Below are 15,319 nucleotides of genomic sequence, written 5' to 3'. Positions count from 1 at the left end.
TTGGAAACACAAGAGTATATCAGTATAGAAAGTTCTTCAACTGTCCAAAAATTTTAATTAGTTTCTTCATGCACCAATCAAAATAACAAGAGGTAAGACCAATTACTGAACATCTAAGTGATACCACTTCACAGAACACTGAAAAAATAACCTCCAGATGTGAAAAACTACAGCTGATACAAAAAAAGCACCTAAAAGAGCCGCCACTTGCATGTATGATCTGCAGAATAGCCTCTAGGAAGGAATGAACCTCCACACCATCACCAGAATTAGCCTGAGCTGCATCTGCCACAGCCTGAGGTGGCAGCGGAGCAGACTTGTGCTGTGTTGGTCTTGTTAGTGTTGGTAATGCCACTACTATTTGACCAGGTCTGTAAGTACCCGAGACAAGGGCTTGGTAGGTGCTATGGAGTTTGTCTATAAACTCTGCAAACAGATTACGAAATACATCATTGAAGTTCAGTGTTAGTATTGTGAAGCCAACTATAGTGTTCTTGTCAGAAATCTTGAAAAGTCAGGGATAGAAGATGACTTTCATTCAAAAACGTAAAGCAGAAAATTAAATCCATGCCTATGAACAGCTTATAGGCCAATTGTGATATTAAAATTCCAACTTGGCTCTGAAGCTTAAGGGAATAAAACAAAACAAATCACAACAAAGTTGAGGAATATATAATTTGAATAATTAATTTCTTTGTTTCATTCCTTGAAGTCTCAGACCCAAACAAGTTTAAATATATTAAAATTGGCCTATTATACAGTAGAACCCCCGCAATAATATGGCCATCTCTACTGAGTCAACCAATGAAAACAATCCAGTCTACTCAGTTTATGATCTGTAAACCTTTTCAATCTATCCACCTTCTTTTAATGCAGCCAAGGGTCATCTTTTAAGAGTTCCAGCAACCTTCTTTCATTGTTATTTGAAAATATGGATCATGCTAGGGACCATAAATATGTTCAAGCATTATTCATTTCAAGAATGGAACATTGAAACAGAATGAAATCTTGAAATTAATGTCGCCAAGAGCATATATATGCTGTTTAAAATAATAATAATAATATTGTGGTGTGGGTTGTAGCAAACTTCTGTTTGACCTAAATATCAGTTGTTCTATCTTACCCTTGTAAAAGAGCTGTGTCTGGAAAGCGTACAGAAAATCAGGAAATGACATTAAGCAGTCCATGGCATCCTCCAACAAAATAATCCTGAAAATTTGACACAATTTATGGCATTATGGAGTAGTAATGAAACGGTCACATGTGAAATTAGAGACTTTGACTGAATAATGCTGTAAAAATTCAGTAAAATTATTCCCTACATTTATTTGATTACCCTTTAACACAGTAACCAAAGATAACAAACTAACCTTGCAGTCTTCTGTACAGGCTCAAATGGAAAATCAGGGCACAAAAGGCAGATAAGGGAATGATATTCTTTTGCAGATAACAAGTCTGTAATTTAGATAACAATTTACTTCCATTACTGGTATATTTAACTACTTCATTGCTTTGGTTATTTAACTGTGAAACAAAGTATTCAGGCTAAATAGGGACTTCACTCAATATTTTTAGTTTTTTGATTAGGGGAGGGGAGGGGAGGGGTGCTACTTTTATTAACCAGTTACATTAATGTTACAGCTAATCACTCATTTGTTGTACTTTGTGCCTTGATAGATTTTCATAACAAATCCTAGAGGGAAAACAATCTTTTCATGGAAATAAGGACCACACTTCACTGAGTTATAGATGAATAAATCTACCAAACACAGTAATAGCATGGCACACAGTTTCTAAAAATAAATTACATCACCAGAGACCCCCTACATGACTCAGACAAGAACTACAGTCAGTTTTGTATGAGTGTGTTGTCTTCTAGACCAGAAAATCAGGCAAAAAAGGAAAGATTGATGGTCTAGATTTTTGATTAGCTTAAATAATGTTAGAAAGCAAACACTGCTGCTGTGGGTTATGTAAAACAGATTCGAGGTGTCCAGAAAAGAGCCCAAATGTCACAAATTGCACAAGGATCTTACAAAGACATGGTGACTGAGTCGGACAGATCCGAAAACCTTCAGGAATTCAAAGTTGAGAACTTTTAACGCAGCAGTTGTGACTAGCCGATTAGAATACTTTACAGTGAAACGTATAATTTATGAAGAAAATTATCTGCTGTTTATCCTGGTTTTTGAAGACAAGACTTATCAGCTGACTTATTGCCAGAAATTCCCAAACTCAACCACCCGAGCCATCTGCTCAAACAAATAAGATTGACCACCCTGAGACAATTCCGAATGCTTGGCAGAATTAGGTGTACTGTGCAATTTGGAGGACCTAGAATCTAATAGAGCCATTTATCCAACAACATATTAAACAAATCTGTGACTGTGAGCAGACCTCGACTACATATATTTCATAGCTGTGTTTGGTAGAATACGTCTACCATAAATAGCGCACGCTAACACTGTTTCTTATATGCAAAAACAGAGAGGGCTAGTTTCGTTACAGCAAGGCAATGAATCGGATCAGATATACGGTATTTCTTTATCAGGTATTTCTTTTGCTGGCTACCTTACTTTCTTGTGAGTGATACACCTGAATGTCAGGTACAAAAATAATATTTTTTTCTGCTCTGGATGTAAGGAGTGTGTTCGTAAACAGCCTTCATACATGAGATCAAGCCCATCATACATGTATTTTACCGCCCTCCTTCAAACTCTGTATTATTATTATTCCAAGGTACATGTTGTGGGTTTTCTCCAACATTTTGAGCTGGAGAGGTCATCGAATTTCAAAATTAATCGTGACTCTCAAAGAAGTAGCCCATGGAATGGTTTGAGTCACACCAGGGGTTAAATATTTTGTGACGTCATTTGTGCGCAACACTATTTAGCTTCATTACTTTATCAAATAAACTACAGATAAATGTATTTCAAAACCCCACTATTTCAAGTAAGGTATCCACTACATTTTGATTTATTACAATACCTCCATTCCTTCCTATATGTCTGAAACATTTCCAAAATACTCGAATGAAGGATGCGATGTTGTGCGGTGTCTTTCTGATGTAACTGTATTCCCTGAAGAGGGTGTGGTTCCCTTGCACTACACTCCTGAAGCTGTAAATCAACAAAATATAAAGTTTTTATTCTACAAATATGTCCTAAGTTAGGAAGGAGGAACAATACCCTACTAGTGGGTTGTATCTCACATTATCCACCTCAGTTTACAGTCCTAGATGGGGTCACTATACTGTGTTCTTAGGCTTAATAATAACAGAAATCTCTTTGCCTGGATGTAGAAGTTGATAACGGCGAACTGTGGGGTAACATATCAGGGAACCACCTGCAGTGAACTAGCATCCCGTCCAAGGAGGGTGATAATAAAATTATAATCCTAGTTGTTCATATTATGGAAGCCAACATGCTCTGCTACTGTCTGTAGCTTTGATCAAAGTGCATTTAAATAATATCAACAAAAATTGATCCAGAATTTTCTTTTGTTTTACAAGTGTATGGTCACACAAGTGAAAACTTTTTAATATCTGGTCATCGGAGACATGCATCCAGCCACAACTGATTTTAACAAACTTACTAGTCACTCAGAAAGCGAGCTGGAATAACTCTTGGATTTTCTTCTTTATGCTCCAATAATTGAGCCACTGCATCCTACAAATTGAAAAACATATATTATATACTGAGACTCAGTGAAAAACTATATTCAAGTGATTATTTATAATTTAGGGAGCCTTGGACATGCCACGCATATTTTCATGAGTGCTATATCTCCTTCACCTCTTAGGGGCTCCCTCTATCACCCTGTCTCCAGATTCCAACACCATCTCTCGGACTTCATTTCACTCCATGGGCCTTCCATTCAAAACTTTTCTGAGAAAGTTACCCTAACTTTTTTCCAACATGCTTTTAAAATATATTTAGGTACAGTATCTCCACAAGGTTGTAAAAAAAAACATTGTTAACACTCTTAAACTTATTGTCCATCCTACTACATAAACCAAATTGAGAGTATAAACAATGCAGCACCTACAAATCCAACAACAACAACAACAACAATACCAACAACAACAACAATAACTTTATTAATGTGTCAAATACATTCTAGCCGAGGATAAAAAACCCTCTACTAATAGGGGACACATAAAATAAATAAAATAAAATAAGTTTAATAATATATAATTTATAACGAACTTACCTGAAGATATGTTAAAACATGGAACTTTGCTGAGAAAATAAACAAAAGAACTATACGAGAGGCATGAATATCACTCACTAGCTTAGTCTAAATTGTTGTGCATTGTTATAATCAACCAGCTGTTGGGCTGCTGGAGGTGGGCCTACCTAAATATTGCTCAGCAGTCAGAGAGAACCTATCACTTTCTCCAGACATTATATCTGTTACCTCTCCAAATTTTATCAAGAACTATAACATCCTTTCCGCCTTACAAAAAAAAAATACATCTGAAAAATAAAATTTGCCAATGTCTCCTCCGTCCGCCATGTTGGATTAACGATATTAAAGAACAGCGGATTATACCAACAAAACTATGCGCTTATCCCATACGCGCGATCTCGAGCCCAGTTCTTCGGCTCGCCGGCAATTCAAGATGGCAGACGAACCAACGAACTTCGACGACGAATTTTACAAGAATTTGCTGTTAGAAGAAACCAAGAAGTTAAAAAATGCGTCTCTTGATAGTGTTGAATTTGTTCCTAAGCCTGGGTATGTTATGAAATTGCGAAACAAAAAAGAAGAAAAGGTGTTTATTAATATTTGCACTTCGGAGAAAGTTCCTGCAGCGAAAGATGTCAGCGATGAGGAGCTGGTGAAAGTTTTGGAGTCTGTAGATCCTACCCAGTATCGTGTACCTATGAGCCTTGGAGAGCCTCATGTAGAAGTTGATAATCGTGGTCAAGGTGGGATGTATATATATTTGTTTATATAGTTGTTGGGTATGTTGTTGTTGTTGACAGTACCGCAAATTATTGTTTTTGTATTTAAAAAAACACATGCATCTGTGATCAAGCTCACTTTAGAGGCTGTAAATGTGCAAGAAGCAAGCCGTAAAGCATATAAACTTTCCTAAAAAACTGATCCAGGCCAAGAAAAATTATGAGGAATAAAGTTTTTCTCTGGAAAAACTGACTAAAATTGTATTCAGCTGGTAATGTGGCGGCCGACAATGCAGTCAACTGCACCTCTTTTGTTCTTAGGGCTAGGGGCATTATTTGCATTTTCCATCTATTGTTTCTTTTGGCCAATCATAAAGAACTTTGTAAACAGTGCAGGTCACCCTGTATAATAAACCACCATATAGTCTAATAGCAGGGCTCTAAAAAAGCTGTCCGGTGGTCGCGGACAAGTAGATTTTCCTGCTGGTCAAGTACTGTAACTTTTCATTCAGGCAAGGTCAAGTTGTTTTTCAACTAAATAAAAAAAAAGTAAACTAAGACTTGCCCAGGGCAAGCAAAATTTGAGAGCTGCTTGTTGGTAGGGCAAGCTAGAATGAATGAGTTGCCAGTAATCGGATACCCGTGTTTGCGCAAAGAACTCTGGGATCGTCAGGGGGCAAACATTGCTAGTCGCTAGAAGGAAATGTATGGCGAAAAGTTGTTTCGAGGTACAAGAAAACGATTTTTGAGAGAGATCAACGCTTTTTCGCGGTCGTTTTTATCGCAAATGGATTTGGGCAATGTTGATATGTGGAATATGTAAGTTTTTCTTCGAATATCTGTTGCTTGTGTGAGGTTTATTGTGAAATTTACATCGCGTAATGGTCTGAAAATATTACAAAATTATTTAGGTATAAATTGAAAGGAAATAACCCAGTAAAGCCTTTTAAGTTGTGTACAGGCTACTTTTGGCTTATTTGAAAGCTCAGTCATACAAATAATACTGGAAATAAGCCCGGTGGCGATCATTGTACTGTCTGGGGTTGATTTAATGACAAATGAGTCCGCGCGACTCATGCTGTGTGGCTACTGTGTTGCTCAAAGCCTTTGTTTTGCTTTTACAAGCACGTATTTCAGTGATTTTCCTTTTCTATAACAGATCAAGGGTAGCTCCTTGAATATATCTCTGAGTATTTGTAGTTGAAAGTGCCATTTGTGCGCGATTATGCTTTCCAAAGTTTGGTATTGACGGTTGAGTGGAATTGCCCGACACAAAGGGTAGTAGTTCCTTCTGCAATTTTCGATTTCTGTTTTAGAGCTTCTTTTCTGTCTTAATATTTAACTTCTCAGGGGGTCTTTTCTACCATTTGCTCCGGGTAGCCTCTCGAGATCAGGCGTGTATTGAAATTTTCAATATTCTCTTCAATGTATTTCACAATAAACCTCACGCAAGCAAAAGGGAGTTTATCGGTAAATTTTGTCCCTTATTTCACGCTTATTCAAACAAAAACTTACATTTTCCATGTATCAACATTGCCAACATCCATTTGCGATAAAACAACGGCGAAAAAGCGTTGATCTCTCCCCAAAACCATGTTTTTGGGCGTCGAAACAACTTTTCGCCATACATTTCCTTCTAGCGACTTGCAATGTTTGCCCCCTGACGATCCCAGAGTTCTTTCCGCAAACACGGGTATCCGATTACTGGCAACTCATTCATTCAAGGCTTTTTTGAGCCCTGTATAGGCATATAATGAGGTTTGAATGCTGGCATATAAATTAATGACTTACTTTAATTCCTATTGTCCAGGAGATTTTGTAACTGGTAAGAGAGATTCGCTCTGTATCCAGGTGACTCCCAGATAATCCGGGAGAGTTGGCATAGATGCTTACCTGTATAATATCGTGGGTGGAAAATTACACCTTAATTTTGGCACAGAATTTCAGCGCTAATTTATATTTCACATGTGAAATTACAAAATTGCCATCACAAGCCTGCAAATAATTTTCGTCTATGAGCAGGTCATTTGTCAGGCCAAGGACAAGTTTTGACCTGACAAAAAGCCAGTCTGATCGGACAAATTCTTTTTTTGCCGCTAGAAACTTAAAATAAGAGACATTTGAGACATTCCGGTATTTCAGACCCTTCGCCAAAATGTTGGTTGCAAATTCAAATGACTTAAAAGTAAAGTCAACTGAGTGTAAAATCGATACTAGCACCAAAAAGGGGACCTTTACAGTAAGTCAGGTATTATTTTACCCCTTGAAAATTGACAAATTTACAAACGTTTGTACCTGTTGCAGTTAAAAATATTCAGTAGGTAATTTTTTTTTAACTAGGTAAATTTATTATTTAACTAGGTATTTTTTTTTTTAACCAGGAGGAGAAAAATCTCATTTCCTACTCTTCTCTTCATCTCTCCCTGCTCCCACCTACTTCTTCTTCTCTTTCACTATCTCCCTATTCTACACCTACCTCTTCTTATTTTCCTATCTAATTATTAATTTCAAAGGAAGAAGGAAATTACAAGTACCTACCGTGTGTTGAACCCAAGACCTTCAGATTACATGTCCATTTCGATCTCCACTAGACTACACAGCTCAAGTTGAAAAAATTTCTTTTTTTTCTCCTAATTATTGCTTTTTTGGGTCCCAGACTCACCTCGGTCCAAACTTAATTTATGCAAAACGTGCACATGCGCACTTGGATGAAAACGGGACTTCGTTCGTGAAAGCAATGGAAACTGCCACGTTTTGTGTCAGCAAAGACACGTTTTATGAGAAGTTAGATGCGCAAAAAAGCTCTAAAAAGAAGGAAAGCAAATTAACTGTGTTTATCGACGATCAATTTTACGACAAGGCAAAAAACTGGCTAAAGAATGACAGCAAAAATGAAGCAGAATTTGGACTAACCAAGACCAATGCAGCGGCCATTAAACGAAAGCAGTGAACGATTCAAAATAACAACATCTTGTCCAAAGACCGAAAAATTGTAGTACCGAGAAGCCAACTTCACAGCATCTTATGCCAGGCTCCTAAACTACCTAAAAAAAGCTAACCGCAAGCAAACTCAAGTGAAAGCAAACCGCAAGCAAACTAGTGATATTCTGTCTGTGCGCCAAATAGTGTCACCCCTAACCGACACGGGCTAACGGGTAAAATCTGGCTAACCGGCACCCCAGCTTTGTCAATATCCGTTGATCTACTATGTGAAAATGAAGAACATCATAACAGATTAAAAATATCCAGGTAAAAAAATTTGTTTTAAAATTACCTAGTTAAAAAAATATTACCTAGGTAAAAATCAAATTTACCTGAAGAAAAAAATTACCTACAACATACCCATTGTTTGCCTTCACTCACGTGATCAAGTTTCCCGCGTGTACAGCTTGTCAGTGTAAAAACTGACCAAAACTCACTCACAATAACATTCAGACTTGAAAATTGGCTGAAATGAATTCTTCGACTTTTTCTGAAAGCAAGTTTCCCTCGAAAATTTTTGGGGTCAATTGAATAAATAAATTTGCGTAGTTAGATGAAATTCAAATTGGAAGTGGTCGTGACTACAAAGTGTGACAAATTTGTACATTCACGCTTTTCACAAACACTTGTCTGTGGCACGGAAACTAATTCAAAATATATTGAACCACAGATGTAAGAAAAAACTATATAGAGCTATAAAACTGATTTTTGATCATGTGGACTGGTAATACATTTGGTTTCGTTTTAGAGGTTTTAAAGTTTTTGAAAGCGATTGCATTCAGATAAACGAAACGTGAGAACTGGGGCGGTGTATCCAATTTGCATAATATTTTAGGCCCAGTTCAGACGCCAAACTTTCCATGAGCCGAACCAAATACATTGAATTAAGTACATAAAAAGTTCGGCGTTTGAATTAATTAAGAATGGCCATTTGAATTTGGAACGGCCCAGCCGTTCTTCCCGCCTAGCTCAGCCAAGAATTTTGGCTTTGGAACGGCTTTGATTCAGACATCAAACTTTTCGTGAGCCGAACCTAATGCATAAATTATTATAACGTATTTTACAATCAACGGGTGTACTTTTGATAATTTGGGTCAGTCCAAATTCGAATTAAGTTCGGCTCATGAAAAGTTCGGCGTCTGAACTGGGCCTTAGTCGAGTCAAATTATGACTAAAAACCACCGCACTTGCAGATAACAAACAACGAGTAACAACATATAAGACCTCAGATTCAAGTAGTTTTTTAGACGAGCGTTATTCAGACTAAATGGGGCTTCACAATCTTTCAAGACACCACTGCAAAATGCATAAATTAACACGTAGCCTGAATAATGCTGATGTGGTTTGTTTACAATTCGACGTGACATTTGAGACATTGCATTGGGCGTGATAAAATTATTTGTCAGAAATGGAATAAAAACAAAACTGATAACAAAGCCTTTTTGCGTAGTATTGTGTGGCAGTATAATAAAATAACTCGTTCCATATTTGGTCACAAATTTCCAATTAAATCATTTTTTTTTTAGCAGAAATGCCCGGTCAGAGTGTCCGACCAGACTAAGCTTTTACCTGTCAAAACCTCAAATTTACCGGACAATTGTCCGATGACAGACTGTTATTTGCAGGCTTGCATCAGATGACAATGTTTGGCATGAAATTTCACAGTACAATAAACAAATCAGAAACCCACAATTGTAAGCGTAATTTGTCGCTTATGATATTATTAATAGTTAATCAAATGGTATGCTCATAAAATCAGGAAATAGTTTCATGCGCATTTTGTTGAAATTACAATCATTTTCCTCGCCTAAAGGCTCGAGAAATTATCAGAATTTTGACAAAATGCACATGAAATTATTTTGTAATTTCACTGGTCACCATTTGATTACCCATACTTATTTCTCAATCACACCACCCTAATCCATTATTTGTACAATAATGCATGCTGGTTTGCTCTTCATTTTAGGTTGCACGGCATACGATGTAGTCATTAATCCAACATTTTACAACAAAATACAAAATAGTGAACTCTTCAAAAGCTTCTTCCTCACCATTGTTTTTGAGGGACTAGAAAGTAAATATGACACTGAATTAGAAAGAAACTGGACTGTACTTAAGAACAAAAAGTGTATGGGTGTTCTACAACCTCATTTCATAAGAAGCAAAAGTAAACCTGTGATAATGGAAATGGATGATGAAAACACGTCAACCACAAAAGAAGGTAAAACAGCTTTAGTGTACTTTTTTCTGACAATTTTCTGTCGCCTGCATTGCAGATGCTACATACTGCTGCTTACATTTCAACCCTTATTAAACGGTCACCCCCAGAGAAATGGATAGTGGGGCAAGGGGCCGCTTAATAGAGGTAAAACAATAGAAAAGTTGACTGCCTAATAGGAGTGGCCATTTAATAGGTGGCTACTAATAGGGGTTCAACTGTATTCAGGGCTGACATTAAGTTTTGAGTCACCTGTAGCCCTGTTCTCCATACCCATAGCAAACTTGTTACTTTGTAGGTGAATTCTATCAACAACAGGGAATTTCACCCTTACCATTTGATCAAGGGAAAATCAAGCATACTCAGCTGTAACAGTTGTTAAGGGTTACAGCCCTTAATGACAGCTCCAGTATTTATTTATGGGGAAATTTCTTTCTGCAATGCAAGCTACCTTTCTGTTGTCACGGAGGGACAAGTGCCTGATCCATGCTACCTAATCCTTGCCTTGGTTATCCAGTTTACTCCAACCTGAACCCTACATTCAATTCTGTGAAAAAGGAAAATCGTCTTTTTAATTTAACTAATGTAACTTTCCTATTTAATTATCCTGTAGCCATGTTGAAAGAAACTAAAAAGATAGAAGAAGTGGACTCTAAATCAGAGGTCGCTACACCACAATATCATATAATAAGGGAGCCACCAGATGGAAGGCCAGAATTTCTGGTCATTGAAATTGATCTCCCAGGCATAGTAAGTACATATTTTTGTAATATGATAAATATGTCCCAATTAAACTTCTTTAAAAATTGTTAATAAGTGAAAAAAAAGGAAGAGTGGAGTATGATTTTAGACACAACTGTCAAAACATAATCACAATAAGACTGAACACCTCTGAGCTCTTAAGTTTGTTATACACAAGTGAATATCTAGTAAATATTTTTTTTTTCTTATATAGTAATGTAAGCACATTGAGTTTTCTAAATGCACCCAAAAAACTTTATTATTATTATTATTATTATTATTATTATTATTATTATTATTATTATTATTATTATTAAAGATTCGCACAGCTATTGATGATATTGAAGCTGGTTTCGTCATTGGCTCCGGGCAACAACAAGTTGCCTAGGGAAGCCAAGAAACACCCCTTGTTTGCTTTTTCTCTTCTTTCTACATCTCCAGCACCTTTCTAAGAATTCTTGCCGACCCCAACAATGCACATCTCTGGATCAGTCCAACAGGAATGCCCACCTCAATTGCTCTCAGATTGTCATTCAATCTCAGTGGTATTGATCCCAATGCTCCCACTACCACTGGAATAACCTTTGTCCTCACACCCCACATTTTTCGAACTTCTCTTGCCAGATCTTGATACTTTTCAACTTTTTCATCTTCCTTCTCTCTCACCCCATTATCCTCTGGAATTGCCACATCTATAATCTGACAGCTCTTGTCTCTCTTGTAAATGATCACAAATCCGGTCTCCTAGCCCCTATTTCATGGTCTGTTCGCACACTGAAGTCCTATAGAAGTTTGTAATCCTCATTTTCAAGCACACTGTCTGGAACATGGTCATACCATCTGTCCTTTCGTTCAAACCCACATTTTCCTGACAGGTCCCAATGGATTGCTCTAGCCACATTATCATGTCTCCTTTTGTATTCTTTTTGTGCCAGTTTCAAGCACCTATTATTGTTATTATTATTATTATTATTATTATTATTATTATTATTATTATTATTATTATTATTACCATTATTATTATTAGTCAGAGATAAAGTAGATCTGCAAGTACATTAGTAATTCAAATTATCACACTGCTGGAATCTCCTCTCTGTAACTGGAAAATCTGTCATACTGTCATCAGTACATGAGTACTAGTAGTTAATGTTTGAAATTATTGAGTTAAATTTAGTTTAATTAATAAATTTGCAACTTTCCTTTATTATTGTGCAGAAATCAACAAAGGATACAACACTAGACATCGGTGAAGACCGATTAGTCCTCAACGTTAATCCTGACAAGTATCACCTTGATCTCAACTTACCTTTTGATGTCAATAAAGAGACTTGTGGTGCACAGTATAACAGGAAAACAAAGGTAATGGACAGTTGTGTTAAGGAGCACAGTGTTTTACAATTTTCCATTGTTGGTCAGTCAGAAATCTTCTAATTTCAGACATCAACTGAAGTATCCATTCCAAAACAAGGCCACTGTTGCTCTGGGAATGTTTTCTGCAACGTTTTTGCAGTAACTAATTAGCAAATAAATGTGTTTCAACTGCAGTTAAGCAGATGCCACTTTAATATCAAGAGTTTATGTTTCCCAGATATTTGTTATTTCATTGACATCACATGACCTGATTTTCTCACTTGTTTTTCTTTTCTTCTTTCACAGGTTCTCACTCTAACTTTGCCTGTTCTCAAAAGTAGCTGACAAGATGCACATTTCTAGTGATAATTATATTATTATTTCAAGGAATATTATTAACTTAAAACTGTACCATTAGTCTGAGAACAGATTCAGGTCAGACCAGTTTGTAAAATTGTTTTCCCACAAAGCTTTTTCTTGTCCACAGCTCCTCTATTTTTTCAAGGTGTATTTTGTTACAGAGGGGCTTACATGCAAGTCTTGAGCTTTCGCAATATAAGTGGGTCTATAAGTTTTTAATGATTCATACTTATACATACGGGCTATAATCAGATTTCACCAAGAGTTCAGTACTGCCGGTTCAGGTTCTCACATTTTAATTGGAACACTTTGGCTGTTTTGAGTGTGTAGGGTTACCAACCAACAGTGTCATATGACAGTAATCAAGAAACAATGAGATATCATCATCTTTTTATTCACTTTCCAGTGAGTATGTACAGTATAAAAATTTTGAGTTGTCTTTAAAAATTTTTGGGCTGGAATAGAGTTTTTCTTGATCTTTCTTCTGTTAAAAATATTTATTTACACTTTGATATGTTAAGGTAATTATATGAATCCTAGTGCATTACTAGGGATTTACAATACAAGTAATATTTAACAATTTCTAAAAATTGCACAAGCCTTTAGGTTGGATGGGGGGGGGGGCAATTTGAAAGAATTTTCAAATATCATGAGTCGTGTAAATCCTTAAGTACTCAAACTTTCCTATGATTACTCATTCATTATATAACTGAGAAAATTATGAACATGTGCACATGTTAATTTGCACTGCAGTGCAAATTTAAAGTTAATGATAAATTGGTCTGCTCTCAGCCAATCACAATGAAGTAATTTTCTGAGTCATATAATAAATAACAGTATAGCGCTATAAAGCAGACAAGATCAGCTACTATACACTGATATTAACAGGACAGTTGTACATGAGCACAGCATGGAGTGTCCAGGCTCATGACATTATCTCTCCCTACCGAAAACTATACATTTCTTTTAATGTTACTTCTGAGAATATGGTTGCACATCAGTACAAAATCTCCTGGCTGATCATTTCTTTTTTTTATTACCTGTCTGCTTGTCAGTGTATTGATTTTGTAAAGAGAATTTAAAAGTTGATCTTCCTTGATGACTGAAGTATTTTTAAAAATCTCTTTAGAGTGGAGACATTTTTAATCATGAGCAAGACTGAGTACACTTTTCAGAAAATTCAACCTTCAAATGAAACAAGTAAATTAAATAAATTCCTTCAATTCTATCGCACATCTACCATGACTTATGGACATAATTTTACCTATATTTCTGACCCTCAAAAGACCTTTGTATGATTAATTTTTATCATAAGTAAATGTACAGTTAAAACTGAACAATTTAACCAATAAATACAGTGTAATAGATATTCATTCTCAAACTCACTAAGTGTCAACAAAGGAAATTAGTTCAGCTCAGAAATATTTTAACACCTTGCCACTGTTTAAGAAAATCAAATACTACTTAAGAGCAAAATAAGTGTATTTTGCATGACTCCAGCAGTGGAAAGTTTGCTTCAAGTAAGTATCTCGCAGAGAAGACTTGTGTGAAAAATCCTTGGTTTATCTGACAGCCTATTTCTGTTCTTAACTAAATTTTCTGCTCCTTGGTCATTGTTTTTGAACACAGAGGTTCTGGAACATGTAATTCAAAGGTGATCCACACAAGGTGTGCACACTTAAACTCCTACCATTTCTCCTGGACGCAAGGTAGTGAAACAATTTCCACTTCATGTAATGATAAATCAGAAGATTGCGACAGTACCACATGAAAACTGTCAAGGAGTGTAACCTTAATCTTCTGACAGCTCTCATGCTACCTCAGTTGAAGAACCCCGATTTTCGTCATTTTGAAGTGACTCTTCATACGTTGGTGGGAGATCAAAAGACAAGGTATAATAAGGGGGTGGTGTAACAGGAGCTGGCTCCCCATGGAAGTCCACCCCATCTGTTGTGGCTGATTCTGTGGGATACTCTGGGGGCGGTATGTGGTGATCCCCTTCACAAGCGTTACAATCGTCTATACTAAACGCCCTGTTTTCCACAGCTATTGTTGTAGTGCTAGATCTAGCACGTAACTGCTGCGTCGAGCGTCGTCTTCTGCTTCTGCTCCTCGATCTTCGTCGTTGTCGTTCGATGTATCTCTGCCTGCTGTACTTGCTCTCTCTCACAAAACAACAACAAAGAATGAGCAAGAAAACTGACCCCGTCAAAATGGCCGCGGAAAGAAATCCCGCCTTTGTAAGCATCACATTTGAAGTTTTCTCGCAACTTCCCCGCTCGCACTGTTCTCCGTGAGAGCAATCTCTCCAACTGATGCATGATGTTCGAGCAGTTGTTGATTGTGTTGTGGGAGTGGGAGAAGAACACGAACTTTTAGTACATCTTCCCTGACAACACTTGAAATGTTGCTCGGTATTGTTGTAACAGTCTCTATCGTACGAACAGGATTCTGAGGTGCAGTGTGCGTTAACGCATTTCTCGCCTTCAGGACAATGGTTATGGATGAGACAAGATTGACATTTTTCTACAGGGCGACATGTTAAACCAGCACAGCAAATCTCTTCCTTCCGACAGTCGGCGTTCTTAGAACAGTTCGAACTTGCAAAGTCGGGAAAAAAACAAGCAGTGACAAGAACCAGGAATATTATAAAATGGTCGAATACACTCATCGTTGATAAATGGACCGAGAATCTTATGGTCATCACAAACTGATCACAATAGATCCAAAATGAAGGTAAACTGCGAAAAAATCTCAT

General features: G+C 36.8%; 3 protein-coding genes and 1 pseudogene across 5 annotated transcripts in view; 1 reads left to right on the top strand and 3 right to left on the bottom strand.

Annotated features, from left to right (window-relative positions):
* The window catches only part of LOC110058143 (centriolar satellite-associated tubulin polyglutamylase complex regulator 1-like), a 7,888-nt gene extending 3,283 nt beyond the window's left edge, over positions 1 to 4,605 (bottom strand). For both annotated transcript variants that reach the window (XM_089289063.1, XM_089289064.1), the window contains exons 1-7: positions 4,359 to 4,605; positions 4,213 to 4,241; positions 3,595 to 3,668; positions 2,989 to 3,119; positions 1,371 to 1,455; positions 1,124 to 1,209; positions 192 to 426 (exon numbers count right to left, since the gene is read on the bottom strand). In XM_089289063.1, the coding sequence (XP_089145189.1) occupies positions 192 to 426; positions 1,124 to 1,209; positions 1,371 to 1,455; positions 2,989 to 3,119; positions 3,595 to 3,668; positions 4,213 to 4,241; positions 4,359 to 4,407 (689 nt within the window). In that variant the 5' untranslated portion in view covers positions 4,408 to 4,605. The remainder of the gene's footprint in view (positions 1 to 191; positions 427 to 1,123; positions 1,210 to 1,370; positions 1,456 to 2,988; positions 3,120 to 3,594; positions 3,669 to 4,212; positions 4,242 to 4,358) is intronic.
* On the top strand, positions 4,565 to 13,930 carry LOC110058425 (PIH1 domain-containing protein 1-like). Of its 2 annotated transcripts, XM_020765078.2 has the most exons (5): positions 4,625 to 4,934; positions 9,859 to 10,113; positions 10,724 to 10,860; positions 12,067 to 12,210; positions 12,508 to 13,930. In XM_020765078.2, exons 1-5 carry the CDS (start codon positions 4,625 to 4,627, stop codon positions 12,544 to 12,546), a joined length of 885 nt encoding a protein of 294 aa, XP_020620737.2. In that variant the 3' UTR covers positions 12,547 to 13,930. The 2 variants fall into 2 exon arrangements, with proteins under 2 accessions (XP_089145184.1, XP_020620737.2); XM_089289058.1 differs by lacking the exon at positions 12,508 to 13,930 and having other exon boundaries at positions 4,565 to 4,934; positions 12,067 to 12,297.
* On the bottom strand, positions 11,047 to 11,966 carry LOC149111559 (uncharacterized; annotated as a pseudogene).
* On the bottom strand, positions 12,940 to 15,319 carry LOC110058424 (uncharacterized). The gene has a single exon (XM_020765077.2). It carries the CDS (start codon positions 15,317 to 15,319, stop codon positions 14,372 to 14,374), a length of 948 nt encoding a protein of 315 aa, XP_020620736.2. The 3' UTR covers positions 12,940 to 14,371.

The sequence above is a fragment of the Orbicella faveolata genome, unplaced genomic scaffold, assembly GCF_042242905.1.
Source record: "Orbicella faveolata isolate gen_17 unplaced genomic scaffold, um_ofav_v1 contig_2, whole genome shotgun sequence".
Classification (NCBI taxonomy): Eukaryota; Metazoa; Cnidaria; class Anthozoa; order Scleractinia; family Merulinidae; genus Orbicella; species Orbicella faveolata.
Note: the sequence above shows the minus strand (reverse complement) of the source record. Positions and strands in the feature narration are given on the sequence as shown.

Bases quoted from the DNA above. Each gene is read 5' to 3' on its own strand.
- LOC110058425 (XM_089289058.1), top strand. From the start codon at position 4,565: ATGCGCTTATCCCATACGCGCGATCTCGAGCCCAGTTCTTCGGCTCGC. The intron at 10,114-10,723 runs GTAAAACAGCTT...ATTATCCTGTAG, and splicing joins CACGTCAACCACAAAAGAAG to CCATGTTGAAAGAAACTAAA. The intron at 10,861-12,066 runs GTAAGTACATAT...ATTATTGTGCAG, and splicing joins AAATTGATCTCCCAGGCATA to AAATCAACAAAGGATACAAC.
- LOC110058424 (XM_020765077.2), bottom strand. From the start codon at position 15,319: ATGAGATTTTTTCGCAGTTTACCTTCATTTTGGATCTATTGTGATCAG.